The 16,088-nt window shown below is 45.0% G+C and overlaps 1 protein-coding gene across 1 annotated transcript in view; it reads left to right on the forward strand.

The window, feature by feature from the left end:
* The window catches only part of NDUFS3 (NADH:ubiquinone oxidoreductase core subunit S3), a 36,074-nt gene extending 27,561 nt beyond the window's left edge, over positions 1-8,513 (forward strand). The window contains exons 5-7 of the mRNA XM_088448661.1: positions 1,825-1,950; positions 2,520-2,639; positions 8,263-8,513. Coding sequence (XP_088304787.1) covers positions 1,825-1,950; positions 2,520-2,639; positions 8,263-8,430 — 414 coding nt within the window. The 3' untranslated portion in view covers positions 8,431-8,513. The remainder of the gene's footprint in view (positions 1-1,824; positions 1,951-2,519; positions 2,640-8,262) is intronic.
* Positions 8,514-16,088: the final 7,575 nt, after the last annotated feature.

The raw sequence follows: 16,088 nt of genomic DNA on the forward strand, positions 1-16,088 counted from the left end.
GATATATACGCTTCCCTGGGCTGGCTTTGTCCATTCTATACAGCAGAAGAGCACTGCGCAGTTTCTTACAAAGACTATTGATATCAAATGCCGTGCTAGGAAATACAGGATTACAGATACAATGTTGCAACATATTGCCTTGTTAGATGTACATTGTCACCAAGGCACTCTTTCCCGGAGGCCTAATACATACCATGGCTTCCTAGGGCTCTCAAGTTGTAGAGCAAGAATATATTTATGCATTAATAGCTATATACTTACATTTGAAAATAAAACAAAATATGGGTAGAGTTCTTTGAAGAATCTAGGCCAAATGTAATTGACTCCGGCAAGATAGTCACTAGATTTAAATCATAATTAGTTTAAGTTTACCGGGTTTGTTTTGCCTTTAAACTAATTGGTGCTTTTAAATCTAGTGACTATCTCACCGGAACCCGCAAATCACAGGCTATTTGGTATTTCAGACTTTGATAAATGCACTGTATTCCCTCTGAACGGGCGGACTTCACACACCCTTCTTCTTCCATTCATTAGTTGGAAGGGACGGCATAGATTTCCCAAAATTTTCTGCCCTGTTCTGAATAGTTACACATTGCGGTGTTGCTAATCATTACACATCAGTGTTCCCAGAATATGTTGCCAGGTGGTTAGCATGGAAAAGTAGCCAGGTGAGGGCAGTGTAATACCTGGCAATAATGGAAAATATAGATATAATTTTTAAAGTCTCTTGCAGACATTGCCTGCTTGCTTGCTGGCTGGATACAGATATAATTGTGTCCAGCAATGCACTCTGCGCTGAGACACGCCGTCTGTGCGATGTTCCCGCCGACCCAAACCACATCCTGCCCCTTAAAGACAGGGGAGGGATTTCTGATAGGCTGTGTCTCTGTGGCTGCCTGTCACAGTAACGTCAGTGAAGCACGAGTCTGGTACTCTCTGATAGGCTGTGTCTCTGTGGCTGCCTGTCACAGTAACATCAGTGAAGCACGAGTCTGGTACTCTCTGATAGGCTGTGTCTCTGTGGCTGCCTGTCACAGTAACATCAGTGAAGCACGAGTCTGGTACTCTCTGATAGGCTGTGTCTCTGTGGCTGCCTGTCACAGTAACATCAGTGAAGCACGAGTCTGGTACTCTCTGATAGGCTGTGTCTCTGTGGCTGCCTGTCACAGTAACGTCAGTGAAGCACGAGTCTGGTACTCTCTGATAGGCTGTGTCTCTGTGGCTGCCTGTCACAGTAACGTCAGTGAAGCACGAGTCTGGTACTCTCTGATAGGCTGTGTCTCTGTGGCTGCCTGTCACAGTAACGTCAGTGAAGCACGAGTCTGGTACTCTCTGATAGACTGTCTCTCTGTGGCTGCCTGTCACAGTAACGTCAGTGAAGCACGAGTCTGGTACTCTCTGATTGGAGGAAGATTTATGACTGTGTCTGTCACACTGACATGATACACAGCTCTGATCAGAGGCAAAGTCACAAGTCTCCCTCCCATCAGATGGCTCCCTTGTCTTTTTAAGAGACAGACCCCAGTCAGATAGCTCCCCCAGAGTGAGCGAACTGCAGAGCGTAACAAACTTTGTACCTATGTGACAGACAGAGCTCAGCCATTAGCGCTACATTGCTAGGCTAGCAGTGTGGCTCTTTTGACTGAGCTCTGTAATGCTAGTTACGCACTGCCGATGGCTCACCCTGGGGGCGCTATCAGGTACTGTCAGAGTAAAAAGAGCTGGGTGGTCACCCATGGAGGAGAACCCTGCACATGTTTAACGGAATGAGGACATTGTATGGTTATTGGAATCTTTTTTGTAACTTTTTTTTTTTTTTTCCAGATTGTTTACAACTTGCTGTCTTTGCGCTATAACTCCAGGATCCGCGTGAAGACTTATGCAGATGAACTTACGCCGCTTGATTCAGTTGTGTCCGTCCACCAATCTGCAAACTGGTATGAGAGAGAGGTGAGCATCTGGTTACCATGGTTTCTCCCTTCTAAACAAACCTGGGTGCAGAGACCTCACTCATATCCGTAGACAACGCGGCTGGCGTCCACATTGTTCATTGTAGTGCAGCTTCTCTGTATAGATTTCATACACCGATACATAATCGCGGAGTGCTGTTCCCTACAGGCACAGTGAGGAGCACTGCTTAACATTTTATTTGATTCATTTTGAGATTTGTCCCAACGTTATCGATACAGCAGCCTGCCAATTCACCAGGGCCTGGGGACATTACATGACTGAAGCCGAGTAGAGATCAAAGTGATATTATTGGGGTTTCATCTTGAGAGTTGTAGACAGAAGAGGAGCCAAAATCTAGGTTCCCCTGTGCCCAAACTCTAGTGCCTGCTTGTATTAGGCCACTATAGCTAGTTATGTAACATTGTTAGGTTGTAGATGTTCTACCACCCTTCCTCTGCCATACCACCGGGCGAACACACCACCACCCCTCCAATATATGTTTTCAAGTATAGAATTGTTTCATTGCAATAGTGATGATATATTTCTTAAACATGTTCTTGCTTGTTTAGGTCTGGGACATGTATGGAGTATTTTTTGCTAATCATCCAGATCTAAGAAGAATTCTCACAGATTACGGGTTTGAGGGGCACCCATTCCGGAAGGACTTCCCTCTCTCAGGCTATGTGGAGGTAAGTCGTCTTTAAGGAATATTAAACTGATAATTCTTCCTGTGAAACAGATAATGGTTATTGATGGATAAAGGAATTCATGGGACAGGATCCCGGTAGAGGGAATCTACTTGCAAGGATAGGGACCTATGGGACAGGATCTGGTAGAGGGAATCCAGTTACAAGGAGAGGTGCAAATGGGACAGTATCTGGTAGAGGGAAATGTAAAGTGATCCAACTGAGAAAGCGTCAGTGAAACGTACGTCTTGGATCACCGTAACTACCGCTGTGCACAAGCGGGACACCTGTCTGGCAAAATGTTGTGATCTACCTCTATCCAACGGACACCATCAGCCGCTGCCTGCTCACGAGTAGCGCAATCGGGTACCCACTCTAGACTAAACTTTTTCCTTTTCCTAGCGCTTTGTGTAACCAACATACTGGGAAAGATTTAGGGGTCTATTTACGAAGCAATGTTAGGAGACACTGAAAAGTGATAAAGTGCCAACCAATCAGCTCCTAACTGTCATCTCACAGGCTGTGTTTGAAAAATTACAGTTGGGAGCTGATTGGCTGGCACCTTATCACTTTTCACTGTCTCCTAACACTGCTTAGTAAATAGACCCCTCAGTGTTTCTGCAATACTTAGTAGAGTAACAGAGCCTTTATCTACCAACAGTGTGTTACCTATGCAGCTACTGTTTATCTTTTCTTCTTATCTCTGTGTACACGGGACCTGGCTTCTCACCAATACTACTTGGTATGTGATTGGCAGCAGCTCAGATCCTGATTCTATACTGTTATTTATCTTACACTATGCTACAATGGGTGCTCTCATTAGACCACTGTTAGGGTAGGTTCCTGCACTGTATTATCAGGCTCCTCCCTCTGGCTGGGTCTAAAAGAAGAGACTCAGAGGGGTCTATTTACTAAGCAGTGTTAGGAAACAGAGTGAAAAGTGATAAGGTACCAGCCAATCAGCTCCCAACTGTCATCTCACAGGCTGTGTTTGAAAAATGACAGTTGGGAGCTGATTGGCTGGCACCTTATCACTTTTCACTCTGTCTCCTAACACTGCTTAGTAAATAGACCCCTTAATATACTTATTCTCACCCCTTGGTGAGCAGGCAGTACGCTCACATATAATTCACTAATTACTATAATGATATGCAGCAGCTGCTGCCCGCCCACTGCGCAAAGGGAGTAGCATTTTACTTTGACTGCTTCCTACTATCTATATACTGTCTATTCAGGGTACCTGAGGGAGATACTAAATATGGCTGTTTTGGTGTCTCTCTCCTATGACCAATTTTGGGTATCAAGGAATACAACAAATACTCGCATTCTGATATGCTAGTACAGCAATCTATATTTGTTATATATATGTGAATTTATATGTATTTTATATTTCAGCTATTGCCAGTCTTTCTGAGGAATCACAGTTCCTCTAATTATAGTACACATTGAATGACGTTTGCCTATGATACCGTGAATACAATATATATTTTGATTGTCAATTGATCATTGCACTTTGAATATAATTTTATTTTTTTTCCCTGTTGCAGTTCTAATTATTAGGTCACAGCACCAAAACCGTTCTATTTAACCGTATAACTGTGACTGTGGTATACTTAGATTCAACCAATTGATCGTTGTCAAATGATCACCTGTTCATATTTCACTAGCTTTCTTCTACTTATGTGAATATGATTCTTTGGTGTTTTAAAATAAGTATGTGCTCTTGATTTGTATATCTGTAGTAGGTCGTTTATTTTCATATTTTTAACATAAATCCAATAAATGCTATGTTTTAGGTTTTCATAAAATAATTTTTTCAAAGAGTGTCCCAAAACACGCTTAGAGGGGAAGCATGTTATAAGGAGAGGAACCCATGGGACAGGATCTGGTAGAGGGAAGCACGTTATAAGGAGAGGAACCCATGGGACAGGATCTGCTAGAGGGAAACACGTTATAAGGAGAGGAACCCATGGGACAGGATCTGCTAGAGGGAAACATGTTACAAGGAGAGGAACCCATGGGACAGGATCTGCTAGAGGGAACATGTTACAAGGAGAGGAACCCATGGGACAGGATCTGCTAGAGGGAAACATGTTACAAGGAGAGGAACCCATGGGACAGGATCTGCTAGAGGGAAACATGTTACAAGGAGAGGAACCCATGGGACAGGATCTGCTAGAGGGAAACATGTTACAAGGAGAGGAACCCATGGGACAGGATCTGCTAGAGGGAAACATGTTACAAGGAGAGGAACCCATGGGCCAGGATCTGCTAGAGGGAAACATGTTACAAGGAGAGGAACCCATGGGCCAGGATCTGCTAGAGGGAAACATGTTACAAGGAGAGGAACCCATGGGACAGGATCTGCTAGAGGGAAACATGTTACAAGGAGAGGAACCCATGGGACAGGATCTGCTAGAGGGAAACATGTTACAAGGAGAGGAACCCATGGGACAGGATCTGGTAGATGGAAACATGTTACAAGGAGAGGAACCCATGGGACAGGATCTGCTAGAGGGAAACATGTTACAAGGAGAGGAACCCATGGGACAGGATCCGGTAGAGGGGAGTCCAGGGGAGTCCGACTCATACAAGATCTCAGTTAGTGGTAGACAGGGGACAGGGAAAGAGGTTCTCAGGAGACAGTGTGGGGACAGGATTTCAGGGAAAGCGAGAGCAGCTTTGTAATCACAGCTCACTCCGAGCATTAAGGGCATCTTCCCCTCTTTCCTGGCACTTAATTATTCAAGCTGTCTGTTACCCCAGAGTTATTGCTCTGTTATATGAGCAGGATATCTGCTTAATGTTTCATTATTGCAACTAATTGCAGTGGTATCAGGACATAGTGACCCCAGCTTGTGTGGGAAAGTCTTTGGGATTTCCTGGGATTCCTCCTAAGGCCATTATATTAACCAGATTAGTGGTGATGATGAAATAGGAAATGGATTTGCTACTGTTTCAATAGATAGACCAGTAGGTACCCATTATCATTTAATGACACACGGCAATGCTACTTCAATGAGGACTGCATAGGAAGAATAGCCCCTAACCCTCTGTCAGTAAAACCCCCCCCCCCTCCCCCCACAGTGGCCATGAATTCCCCATAGTCATGCAGCGAGTCACAGGGAGTACTGATCATCAGAGCCGTAACTAGACTTTTTGGTGCCCTGTGCCAGACAGAGCACTGGTGCCCCCCTGCCCTCTCCCCACAATTTTTAAATAGGGACATAAGATAGTGCACCTGAAAAAGGGCCTTGGCCTCATGGGGAAGGGCCAGGGAAGAGATAGTGGAGGCCATTAGATACTGGGGATAAAAGAAGAGGAAGCTACAAGTGAGAGTGATAATAAACAAGCAAGTGGACAGGCCCAAACAGCGCATTCTGCCCTGCGGTGCCCTGTGCCAAGGCACAGGTCGCACTACCCTAGTTACGGCCCTGCTGATCATCTCCTTCCTGTACTGTCTGTGATCACTGTCCCTATGTGACAGAAGATGCTGCCTGTGATCACTGTCCCTATGTGACAGAAGATGCTGCCTGTGATCACTGTCCTTATGTAACAGAAGATGCTGCCTGTGATCACTGTCCCTATGTGACAGAAGATGCTGCCTGTGATCACTGTCCCTATGTAACAGAAGATGCTGCCTGTGATCACTGTCCCTATGTGACAGAAGATGCTGCCTGTGATCACTGTACCTATGTGACAGAAGATGCTGCCTGTGATCACTGTCCCTATGTGACAGAAGATGCTGCCTGTGATCACTGTCCCTATGTGACAGAAGATGCTGCCTGTGATCACTGTCCCTATGTGACAGAAGATGCTGCCTGTGATCACTGTCCCTATGTGACAGAAGATGCTGCCTGTGATCACTGTCCCTATGTAACAGAAGATGCTGCCTGTGATCACTGTCCCTATGTGACCGAAGATGCTGCCTGTGATCACTGTCCCTATGTAACAGAAGATGCTGCCTGTGATCACTGTCCCTATGTGACAGAAGATGCTGCCTGTGATCACTGTCCCTATGTGACAGAAGATGCTGCCTGTGATCACTGTCCCTATGTGACAGAAGATGCTGCCTGTGATCACTGTCCCTATGTGACAGAAGATGCTGCCTGTGATCACTGTCCCCATGTGACAGAAGATGCTGCCTGTGATCACTGTACCTGTGACAGAAGATGCTGCCTGTGATCACTGTCCCTATGTGACAGAAGATGCTGCCTGTGATCACTGTCCCTATGTGACAGAAGATGCTGCCTGTGATCACAGTCCCTATGTAACAGAAGATGCTGCCTGTGATCACTGTCCCTATGTGACAGAAGATGCTGCCTGTGATCACTGTACCTATGTGACAGAAGATGCTGCCTGTGATCACTGTCCCTATGTGACAGAAGATGCTGCCTGTGATCACTGTACCTATGTGACAGAAGATGCTGCCTGTGATCACTGTACCTATGTGACAGAAGATGCTGCCTGTGATCACTGTACCTATGTGACAGAAGATGCTGCCTGTGATCACTGTACCTATGTGACAGAAGATGCTGCCTGTGATCACTGTCCCTATGTAACAGAAGATGCTGCCTGTGATCACTGTACCTATGTGACAGAAGATGCTGCCTGTGATCACTGTCCCTATGTGACAGAAGATGCTGCCTGTGATCACTTCCCTATGTGACAGAAGATGCTGCCTGTGATCACTGTCCCTATGTGACAGAAGATGCTGCCTGTGATCACTGTCCCTATGTGACAGAAGGTGCTGCCTGTGATCACTGGCCCTATGTGACAGAAGATGCTGCCTGTGATCACAGTCCCTATGTAACAGAAGATGCTGCCTGTGATCACTGTACCTATGTGACAGAAGATGCTGCCTGTGATCACTGTCCCTATGTAACAGAAGATGCTGTCACTGGCTTCTGCAAACTGTCATTTCTCTATTCTTTTTCAGATAGAGCACTCTAAATACTCAGTGTCTGCGTGGGTGGGAAGGATACTAAGCAGACAGAGTTAGCATGAGGGGTCCAGCTGTGGAGGAAATACTTTGCAGAGAGCTGTAGACATTCTTTGCTCTAGTCACTCTCCATGAGATAATGTCGCTTAGTTGGAATCAGATCTATCAGATTGTATTGATGTATATATATATATCACTTCCATCTGCTTCTTATTGGACGAGGTTCAGAGTGTGTTTTTTTTAAAACCATAACCTTCCCCCCACCCTCCCTTCCCCCTTATCTCTATAGTGGGATCTATATTTTTCTGCGGTGGGCGGCTATGAGGAAGCTTACAGAACAGATTGCAGATGCTCCCTCTGAGAGCCTCCCCTTACACTGCATAACATCATAAATTTTTTCGGACTTGGGGATGGATGTACGAAACCTGGAGAAGGATACAGTGGAGAGAGAGAAAGTACCAACCAATCCGCTCCTAATTTTCTTTTTTTTTTCATACACAGCCTGTAAAATGACAGGAGCTGATTGGTTGGTACTTTACCTCTCTCCAGTTTATCCCTCTCCAAAGCTTAGTACATCTCCCCCTTGTTCTTGTTTGCAAACATTTAGCTCTAAATTCACGCTGTGTGCATCAGGTGCCGGTTGCTCTTGGAGATAATTACATGCGATGTCCTCTTGTCTCCCAGGTGCGTTATGATGATGAGGTAAAACGCGTCGTGGCAGAGCCAGTGCAACTGGCGCAGGAATTCCGAAAATTTGATTTGAGCAGCCCGTGGGAGACCTTCCCAGCTCACCGGGAGGAGCAGGAGAGCCCAAAGCTAGAGGCAGGAGAACCTAAGGGGGAGACAAAATAGAGGCAGCATGTGTTGTGCAATTCTGTGTCCTTGTATGCAGCCTGTAACCTATTTATGTACATAAAATAAACACCTACTGTAAATGTCTGGCTGTACCAGCAAATTTGTCTGAGAATCAATGTGAAGTCTTAAGGATTTTCTTTTAAAAGGCATAGCCAGGCAGGATTGCCCTCTTAGTAAAATAGCCCCTTTGAATTCTGCAGCAAAAGTCTGTGATTATGGTGAATTGGAGCTCACGATTGTTCCCCTATTGTCTTGAGGAATTCTGTTTATATTCCTCAATGTTCATCCGCATTGAGGGCATATGAAGCAAACTGCATCTGAAATTGGGTTCTGAAAGGGTGAGAGGTGAAAGCTTCCTGGTTAACACTGACCAAGTATTTACAGGAGAAGGTGACATGTGTGTACATTGTAGATTGCTTCCTTTCATATATTAATCACCCATCACCCCCCCCCCCCCCCAACAGTCCCGATTTTTCAAGGCTGAGTGTTCTGAGCTTATATAGGCAGCTTGGTTGCACAGTCAGGTTGTTTCCTTTTGCTATTGTGTTTCTCCTGCTCATCCGGGATGTCCTTCGATTTAAAGTGAGCAGGGATACAGCAACCTGCAGCCAATCGGATCATCAGACTACAGGCAGTGGCCTTAGCAGATCATCAGAGTAGCCATCTACTCTCCTAGGCATGGTCACAGCACACAACTCTCATGTACTATACACTGAGAGGCCAAATTATTATGCACCAGGCGATTTTATGCAGAGTAGCTATTCCGCAGATATTGCTGACGTAGGATGTCTGAATCTGTATAAGACCGGAAAGGTGGTGGTATGCAGTGAAGTGTATCACTCATGAAATAATGGGTAAAGGACACGATCTGACAGACTTTGTACGTGGAATAATTGTTTGGCAGTATTGGTGCAAGTATTCGCAAAACAAACGCACTGGTGACTTTTTCGAGCCCGGCAGTCGGTAGAGTGTGCAGACTTGTTCAGTCCCATAGACGGGCAACAGTACATTAAATTACAGATAATCTGAATCGGGGGCCAACTATATTACTACATCCTATGGCTACAGAAGCAGGAGGCCTGTCCGCACGCCATTCTCAGCTGCTGCAGACTGGTTGAAACGCCTCCAGTTTGCTCAGGAACCAGAGGAATTGGACAATAAATGATTGGAAATGAGTCATGTGGTCTGGCGAAAAACACATCTTCAGTTACACCATGCAGATGGTTGGGTGAGGGTATGGAGACAATCGCACTAAAGCATGGATCCTTCTTGCATTGCCTCGACTCACATTTGGGCTAATATTCACCTTGAAAACATGCTGACAATAGAATCCAGGCCTCGAAGAATTTCAAGCTGTATTAAGAACAAAAGAGGTGGCCCAACACCGTTCCAACCAGGTGGGCATAATAATTTGGCTGCTCAGTGGATATCCATCCATGCTTTGTCCCATAATATCATGGCATTTCTGTTACACTTTATACTAATTATGTTGGGCAGTGACTGCTCCTTGTCTATATGGCTGGTTATAGAAAATATAGTTACAGATGAACCTGCCGGGTCATTGTGTACAGTAATATGTCTCCATTTTATAGTTTGAATCAAATGGGGGTTTGTATTTACCTGTTATTAATTGCAATCCCCTACTCTGTATTGCTGGGACTGAGTAACTAATCCCTAGCATGAATATATAGTATATGTGACAAGATGCCGCACACATGTGTTACCCATATTGTTCAAATAAGCCTTGGTCATGTTCTTCCCAAACCATGCGCCAGTCTGCCTAAAACCGCTCTGGTGAACCAGCTACGACCATATTTTTTTAAGAAGACCCAGCCGCTTCTATAGGGTAAGCCGTTTTCAGGGTCAGGAAATTTGTGTGGGGTATTTTTTTTTTGGGGGGGGGGAGGGGAGTAGGTACTTACCCCAATGACCTCATCGCAGGGCACCAACAGTCCATTATGTCATAATAATTTACTACTTTAAATTACATGATTATCAAACATTATATCCCCTCTAATGTTTCCAAAGCAAAATACTTCTTATGGTGCGAATTCCATTTTTTTTTTTTCACACGTTTATTTATGCACTAAATTTTACAAACGTCCACTCTATGTGATGGATGTGGACTATTTGCAGGGAAAGTATCGGTTTGCCAATATTTATCCGTGGAGATATCCCTATTATATAAGGAAGGAATAACTGCACAATACGATTATTCTCTTTCTGCATGCTGAATTCAGGGCCTGATTCAGAGCCGCTCGTTCGCTCTGAGCGATGTTTGCACAACTGCGCATGCGTATGGGTCGTAATGCGCATGCGCAAACCAGTCATTGCGGTCAGAAATCGTGCGCTCGCAAAACAGCGAGGGGCTGCTAATTTGATTGACAGAATGTACCGTTTGTGGGTGGTAACAGGGGAAGGTGCTTGAAAACGGGGGAGTGGAGATCCGAACGCAGGCGTGCGTAATGGTCAAAAGGGCGTTTAATGGGAGTGCATAATTAGTACAGGAGCGTAATCGACCACGTCACTTGGTTGTCTTTTAGCCTGAACTGCTCGCAGTGATAGCGGTAAGAAAATCCTACCACAAGCACTGCGAGCAGTTCAGATGCCTTTCGATGTTCTCGATTAATCTAATAAATACTGGAGATGACGTGTGATGCGAACGGCAAAGGGGCGTCTTTACAAAATAGCGAGCGCATTTTTCATTCGCTCGCTCGCACATAGAGGCGTCAAACCGCAAAGAGTGAGCGCTCAATTTAAATAGCCGGCCCCTTTTTTGGAACGACCGTCCGCAAATAGCGTCCGGCTCTGAATCAGGCCCTCAATTCTTACAATCTATACTTCTTCCATGAATTGCACAATGTGTATGTAGTGCTGTCATATGCACAGTGAGAGTAATCGGTAACTGTCAGAAACTGCCCCCTATGTTTCAGTTTCACCCTATATTGCCCCCCAGAGACTGGCTTGGAGAGGAGTAGCTGAGCCCACTGTATGATCTGGAGGCGTTCGGAATGAGCGTTGTAGACCTGTCCCAGCAGCGGTCTCTTTATATCGCTTATTTTCTCTTCTCACAAAGTACAAATGTGATACTGAAGTTGTATCTGCAACTATGAAGTTGATTGCTCTGGGGAACAAAAAAGTGATTTTCCCCAAAAGGAATCTATAGAATAGGGCACAGGTTCTCAAACTGGGTCCTAAGGACCCCCTCACAGTGCATGTTTTCCAGGTCTCCTCTAAAAATCACAAGTGAAAAATAATTAGCTTCACCTGTGGATCTTTCAAAATGTGTCAGTAAGTAATGACTACACCTGTGCACCTGCTGGGTGACCTGGAAAATGTGACCTGTGCGGGGTCCTGAGGACCGAGTTTGAGAGGTATGACCCGACTGTCATATCCCGGCTAGGGTCTAAAGACAGGCGTCGATATGCCGACGCCTGTCATTAGACATACGCCGGGAGACCGACGCCCAGCATCCCGATCAAAGAGATGCCGGCCGCAGGGGGGGGGAGGGTTAGGTTTAGGGCTCTCGGGGGGGACTTAAGGTTAGGCACCCCCCCTGGGAGGTGAGCTTTAGGCTAGGGGAAGGGGGGGTTAGGGTTAGGCACCCCTTCGGGGGACTTAGGTTTAGGCAGCAGGGAAGGGGGGGGTTAGGTTTAGGCATTTAGAGGAGGGGTTAGGCACCCCAAAGGGAGGGTTAGGGGGTAGAATTAGGTTAGTACTTACCTTTAGACGATCAGGTTTTCTAATGCTGCCGGGATGCTGGTGTCGGGATTCCAATCGTACCGATTCCGTTTGAGAACCTGCAGAATAGGGCATTACAGTCCAGTTTTAAGGATATCCAAGCTTGAGCACTAGTGAGTTAGGGCCTGATTCATTACAGATCGCAGCTGCAACAGCGTACCCAGGATCCGCCGATGGTGCGTACTGCGTATGCAGTGCGCAAGCACTGATTTAACCATTTAGACTCAAGCATGGATAACCTTAAACCCTGGACTGTAATGACGGAGTTTGGGAAACATTGGAATAGGGCATTCTCTTGTAAGAGATCTGGATCTAGCAGTTGGGTAGAACGAAAATAGTTTGGGGTCATCCATGCTCAGTGACGACTTGGATGGTCTCATCTGGTGCCGTCTTCACGCCCCTAGTGATGCTACTGCCGCACATGCAAAAATAATGTATTTGCACCCCTTGCAGTGCAACAAGGTTTTACCAAGGTGCAAAGTTACTTTTAAAATGGTAAATTAATCCAGAATCGAGTTCTTGGATTTGCCTCCAGGATACTAGAATGGATAAAGGTTTGGCTGAAGGACAGAGAGGCTCATGCAGAGTTGAAGGCATGTCGGTTTTGCATATGGATTTTGCGTGGCTTCACCCTGCGCATTCCCGAGAGTGGAGCAAAAGTATCTACGCAGATGCCGAGTGTGAATCTCGATCGCATCTTGGGTGGTGGGATGAAACTGGGAGGCAACATATTGGCACATAGGCTAGGTTTAGTTAGGGCTTATCATGGGCATGTGGACACAAATGGGAGCTATGCAGTCGTACATATGCAGGCCTCAGTCTGCTTCCAAATGCATCTCCTGGTCAACTCTGTATACACATCTAGATCCGTGCATACAATGAGGGAGCAATTGCGACTGACTGGCATGTAACTCTGGATCAACAACAAAGTGTTGTAGTCTGATGTAAGGTCGCCCTTGTTTAATGCATTCATTACATGTTGGTTATACATTTAAAGCAATAATCAGTTATAAGGCTGTTTTTTGCCTTTATATTTAGAGGTAATCTTGCGAAATGACGCCAGTTGTGTAATCTCAGAACCTATTCCATAACCCCCCTAGTTATTATTTAATTACCACCAGTTATTTATATAGCGCAAACATATTCCGCAGCGCTTTATATAGACTATTTTAGCCATTCACATCAGTTTCTGCCTCAGTGGAGACAGCAATCTATGGGGTCTGTGTACTAAACCTTGGAGAGAGATACGGTGGACGGGAGATAAAGTATCAACCAATCAGCTCCTGTCAGTTTACAAGTTGTGGGGCAGATGTATGAAGTTAGGGGAAGTGATAAAGTGGAGAGTGATAAACGACCAAACAATCAGCTGCCAACTGTCATTTTTCAAACGCAACCTGTTACATGACAGTTAGGAGCTGAGTGGCTGGTCGTTTGTCACTCTGCACTTTATCACTTTCCAGAGCTTCATACAGCCATGGCCAAAAGTTTTGAGAATGACACAAGTATGCCATGAAGAGTGATCAGTTGAATTGCAATTAATTGCAAAGTCCCTCTTTGCCATGACAATGAACTTAATCCCAAAACAACATTTCCACTGCATTTCAGCCCTGCCACAAAAGGATCAGCTGATGACATGTCAGTGATTCTCTCGTTAACACAGGTGAGAGTGTTGACAAGGATAAGGCTGGAGATCACTCTGTCATGCTGATTGAGTTAGAATAACAGACTGGAAGCTTTAAAAGGAGGGTGGTGCTTTAAATCATTGTTCTTCCTCTGCTAACCATGGTAACCTGCAAGGAAACACGTGCAGTCCTCATTGCTTTGCACAAAAAGGGCTTCACAGGCAAGGATATTGCTGCTAGTAAGATTGCACCTAAATCAACCATTTATCGGATCAAGAACTTGATGAGAGGTTCAATAGTTGTGAAGGAGAGAGGTTCAATAGCTGTGACGAAGGCTTCAGGGCGCCCAAGATTGTCCAGCAAGCGCCAGGACCGTCTCCTAAAGTTGATTCAGCTGTGGTATCGGGGCACCACCAGTGCAGAGCTTGCTCAGGAACGGCAGCAGGCAGGAGTGAGTGCATCTTCACGCACAGTGAGGCAAAAACTTTTGGACTTTTGGAGTATGGCCTGGTGTCAAGAAGGGCAGCAAAGAAGCCACTTCTCTCCAGGAAAAACATCAGGGACAGACTGATATTCTGCAAAAGGTACAGGGATTGGACTGCTGAGGACTGTGGTAAAGTTATTTTCTCTGATGAATCCCCTTCCAGATTGTTTGGGGTACTGGAAAAATGCTTTTCCAGAGAAGGAAAGGCGAGCGCTACCATCAGTCCTGTGTCATGCCAACAGTAAAGCATCCTGAGACCATTCATGGGTGGGGTTGCTTCTCAGCTAAGGGAGTGGGCTCACTCACAATTTTGCCTAAGAACACAGCGATGAATAAAGAATGGTACCAAAACATCCTCCAAGAGCAACTTCTCCCAACCATCCAAGACCAGTTTGGTGATGAACAATGCCTTTTCCAGCATGATGGAGCACCTTGCCATAAGGCAAAAGTGATAACGAAGTGGCTCGGGGAACAAAATATCGAAATTATGGGTCCATGGCCAGGAAACTCCCCAGAACTTAATCCCATTGCGAACTTGTGGTCAATCCTCAAGAGGTGGGTGGACAAACAAAAACCCACAAATTCTGACAAACTCCAAGCATTGATTAGACAAGAATGGGCGGCCATCAGTCAGTATGTAGCCCAGAAGTTGATTGACAGCATGCCAGGGCAAATTGCAGAGGTCTTAAAAAAGAAGGGTCAACACTGCAAATATTGACTCTGCATAAACAATTTAATTGTCAATAAAAGCCTTTGACACTTATGAAATGCTTGTAATGTTACTTCAGTATACCATAGTAACATCTGATAAACAGGTCTAAAAACACTGAAGCAGCAAACTTTGTGAAAACTAATACTTGTGTCATTCTCAAAACTTTTGCCCATGGTTGTACATCTGCCCCTGTGTTTGAAAAATGACAGAAGCTGATTGGTTAGTACTTTATCTCTCTCCAAGGGTTGTTACCTAGATCCCAAAATTACCTACAGTACCACCTGTACACACACACGGGATAATTTGTCAGTAGCCAATTAATCTACCAGTATATTTTTGGAGTGTGGGAGGAAACCCACGCAAGCACAGGGAGACTATACAAACTCCCCACAGTTAGGACCATAGTGGGAATTGAACCCAAGACATCAATGCTGTGAGCCATTAATGCTAACCATTACACCATCCATGCTGCCTTAGTTTGCAAGGAAAGGGGTATATCCTATTGCATGATATAAAGATTTATTATTGCTCAGTGTCACGGAAAGGGAATACATTTAAGAAACTAAAGAAATGTGGACTTTTACAATTAATACAACAAGTGTAAAATAAATGCATGTGGCACACTACTGAAGTATGACCATGCCTAGCATATATATATATCAAAGCAAATAAGTGTCACTCTTCGGACTTAACAATAAGATATCACACTTAGGTATCAAGGTCAACATTTCGAGTTTTAATCCAAACTCGTATGTCCCGATGACGAGTTTGGATTAACTCAAAATGTTGACCTTAGGACCTAAGTGTGATATCTTATTGTTAAGTCCGAAGTGTGACACTTATTTGCTTTGCCGTCTGCCTTAAAAAGTGAGCACCTCGGCCAGATGATTGTCTAGGGAGTGCCTGCATCCACAGAACTGTGTGTGTGTGTGTGTGTATATATATATATATATATATATATATAATGTATATACACACACAAACACACGTGCAGAGTTGAAAATTATTTTTTTCCACATCATTACAGTATTTCATGAACGCACATTATCACATCACCTGCAACAGTGATAGAATTTGATGTCAGTGCCACTGAGAT

Source organism: Taudactylus pleione, unplaced genomic scaffold (assembly GCF_031769625.1).
Source record: "Taudactylus pleione unplaced genomic scaffold, aTauple2 ptg000462l, whole genome shotgun sequence".
NCBI classification, from domain to species: domain Eukaryota; kingdom Metazoa; phylum Chordata; class Amphibia; order Anura; family Myobatrachidae; genus Taudactylus; species Taudactylus pleione.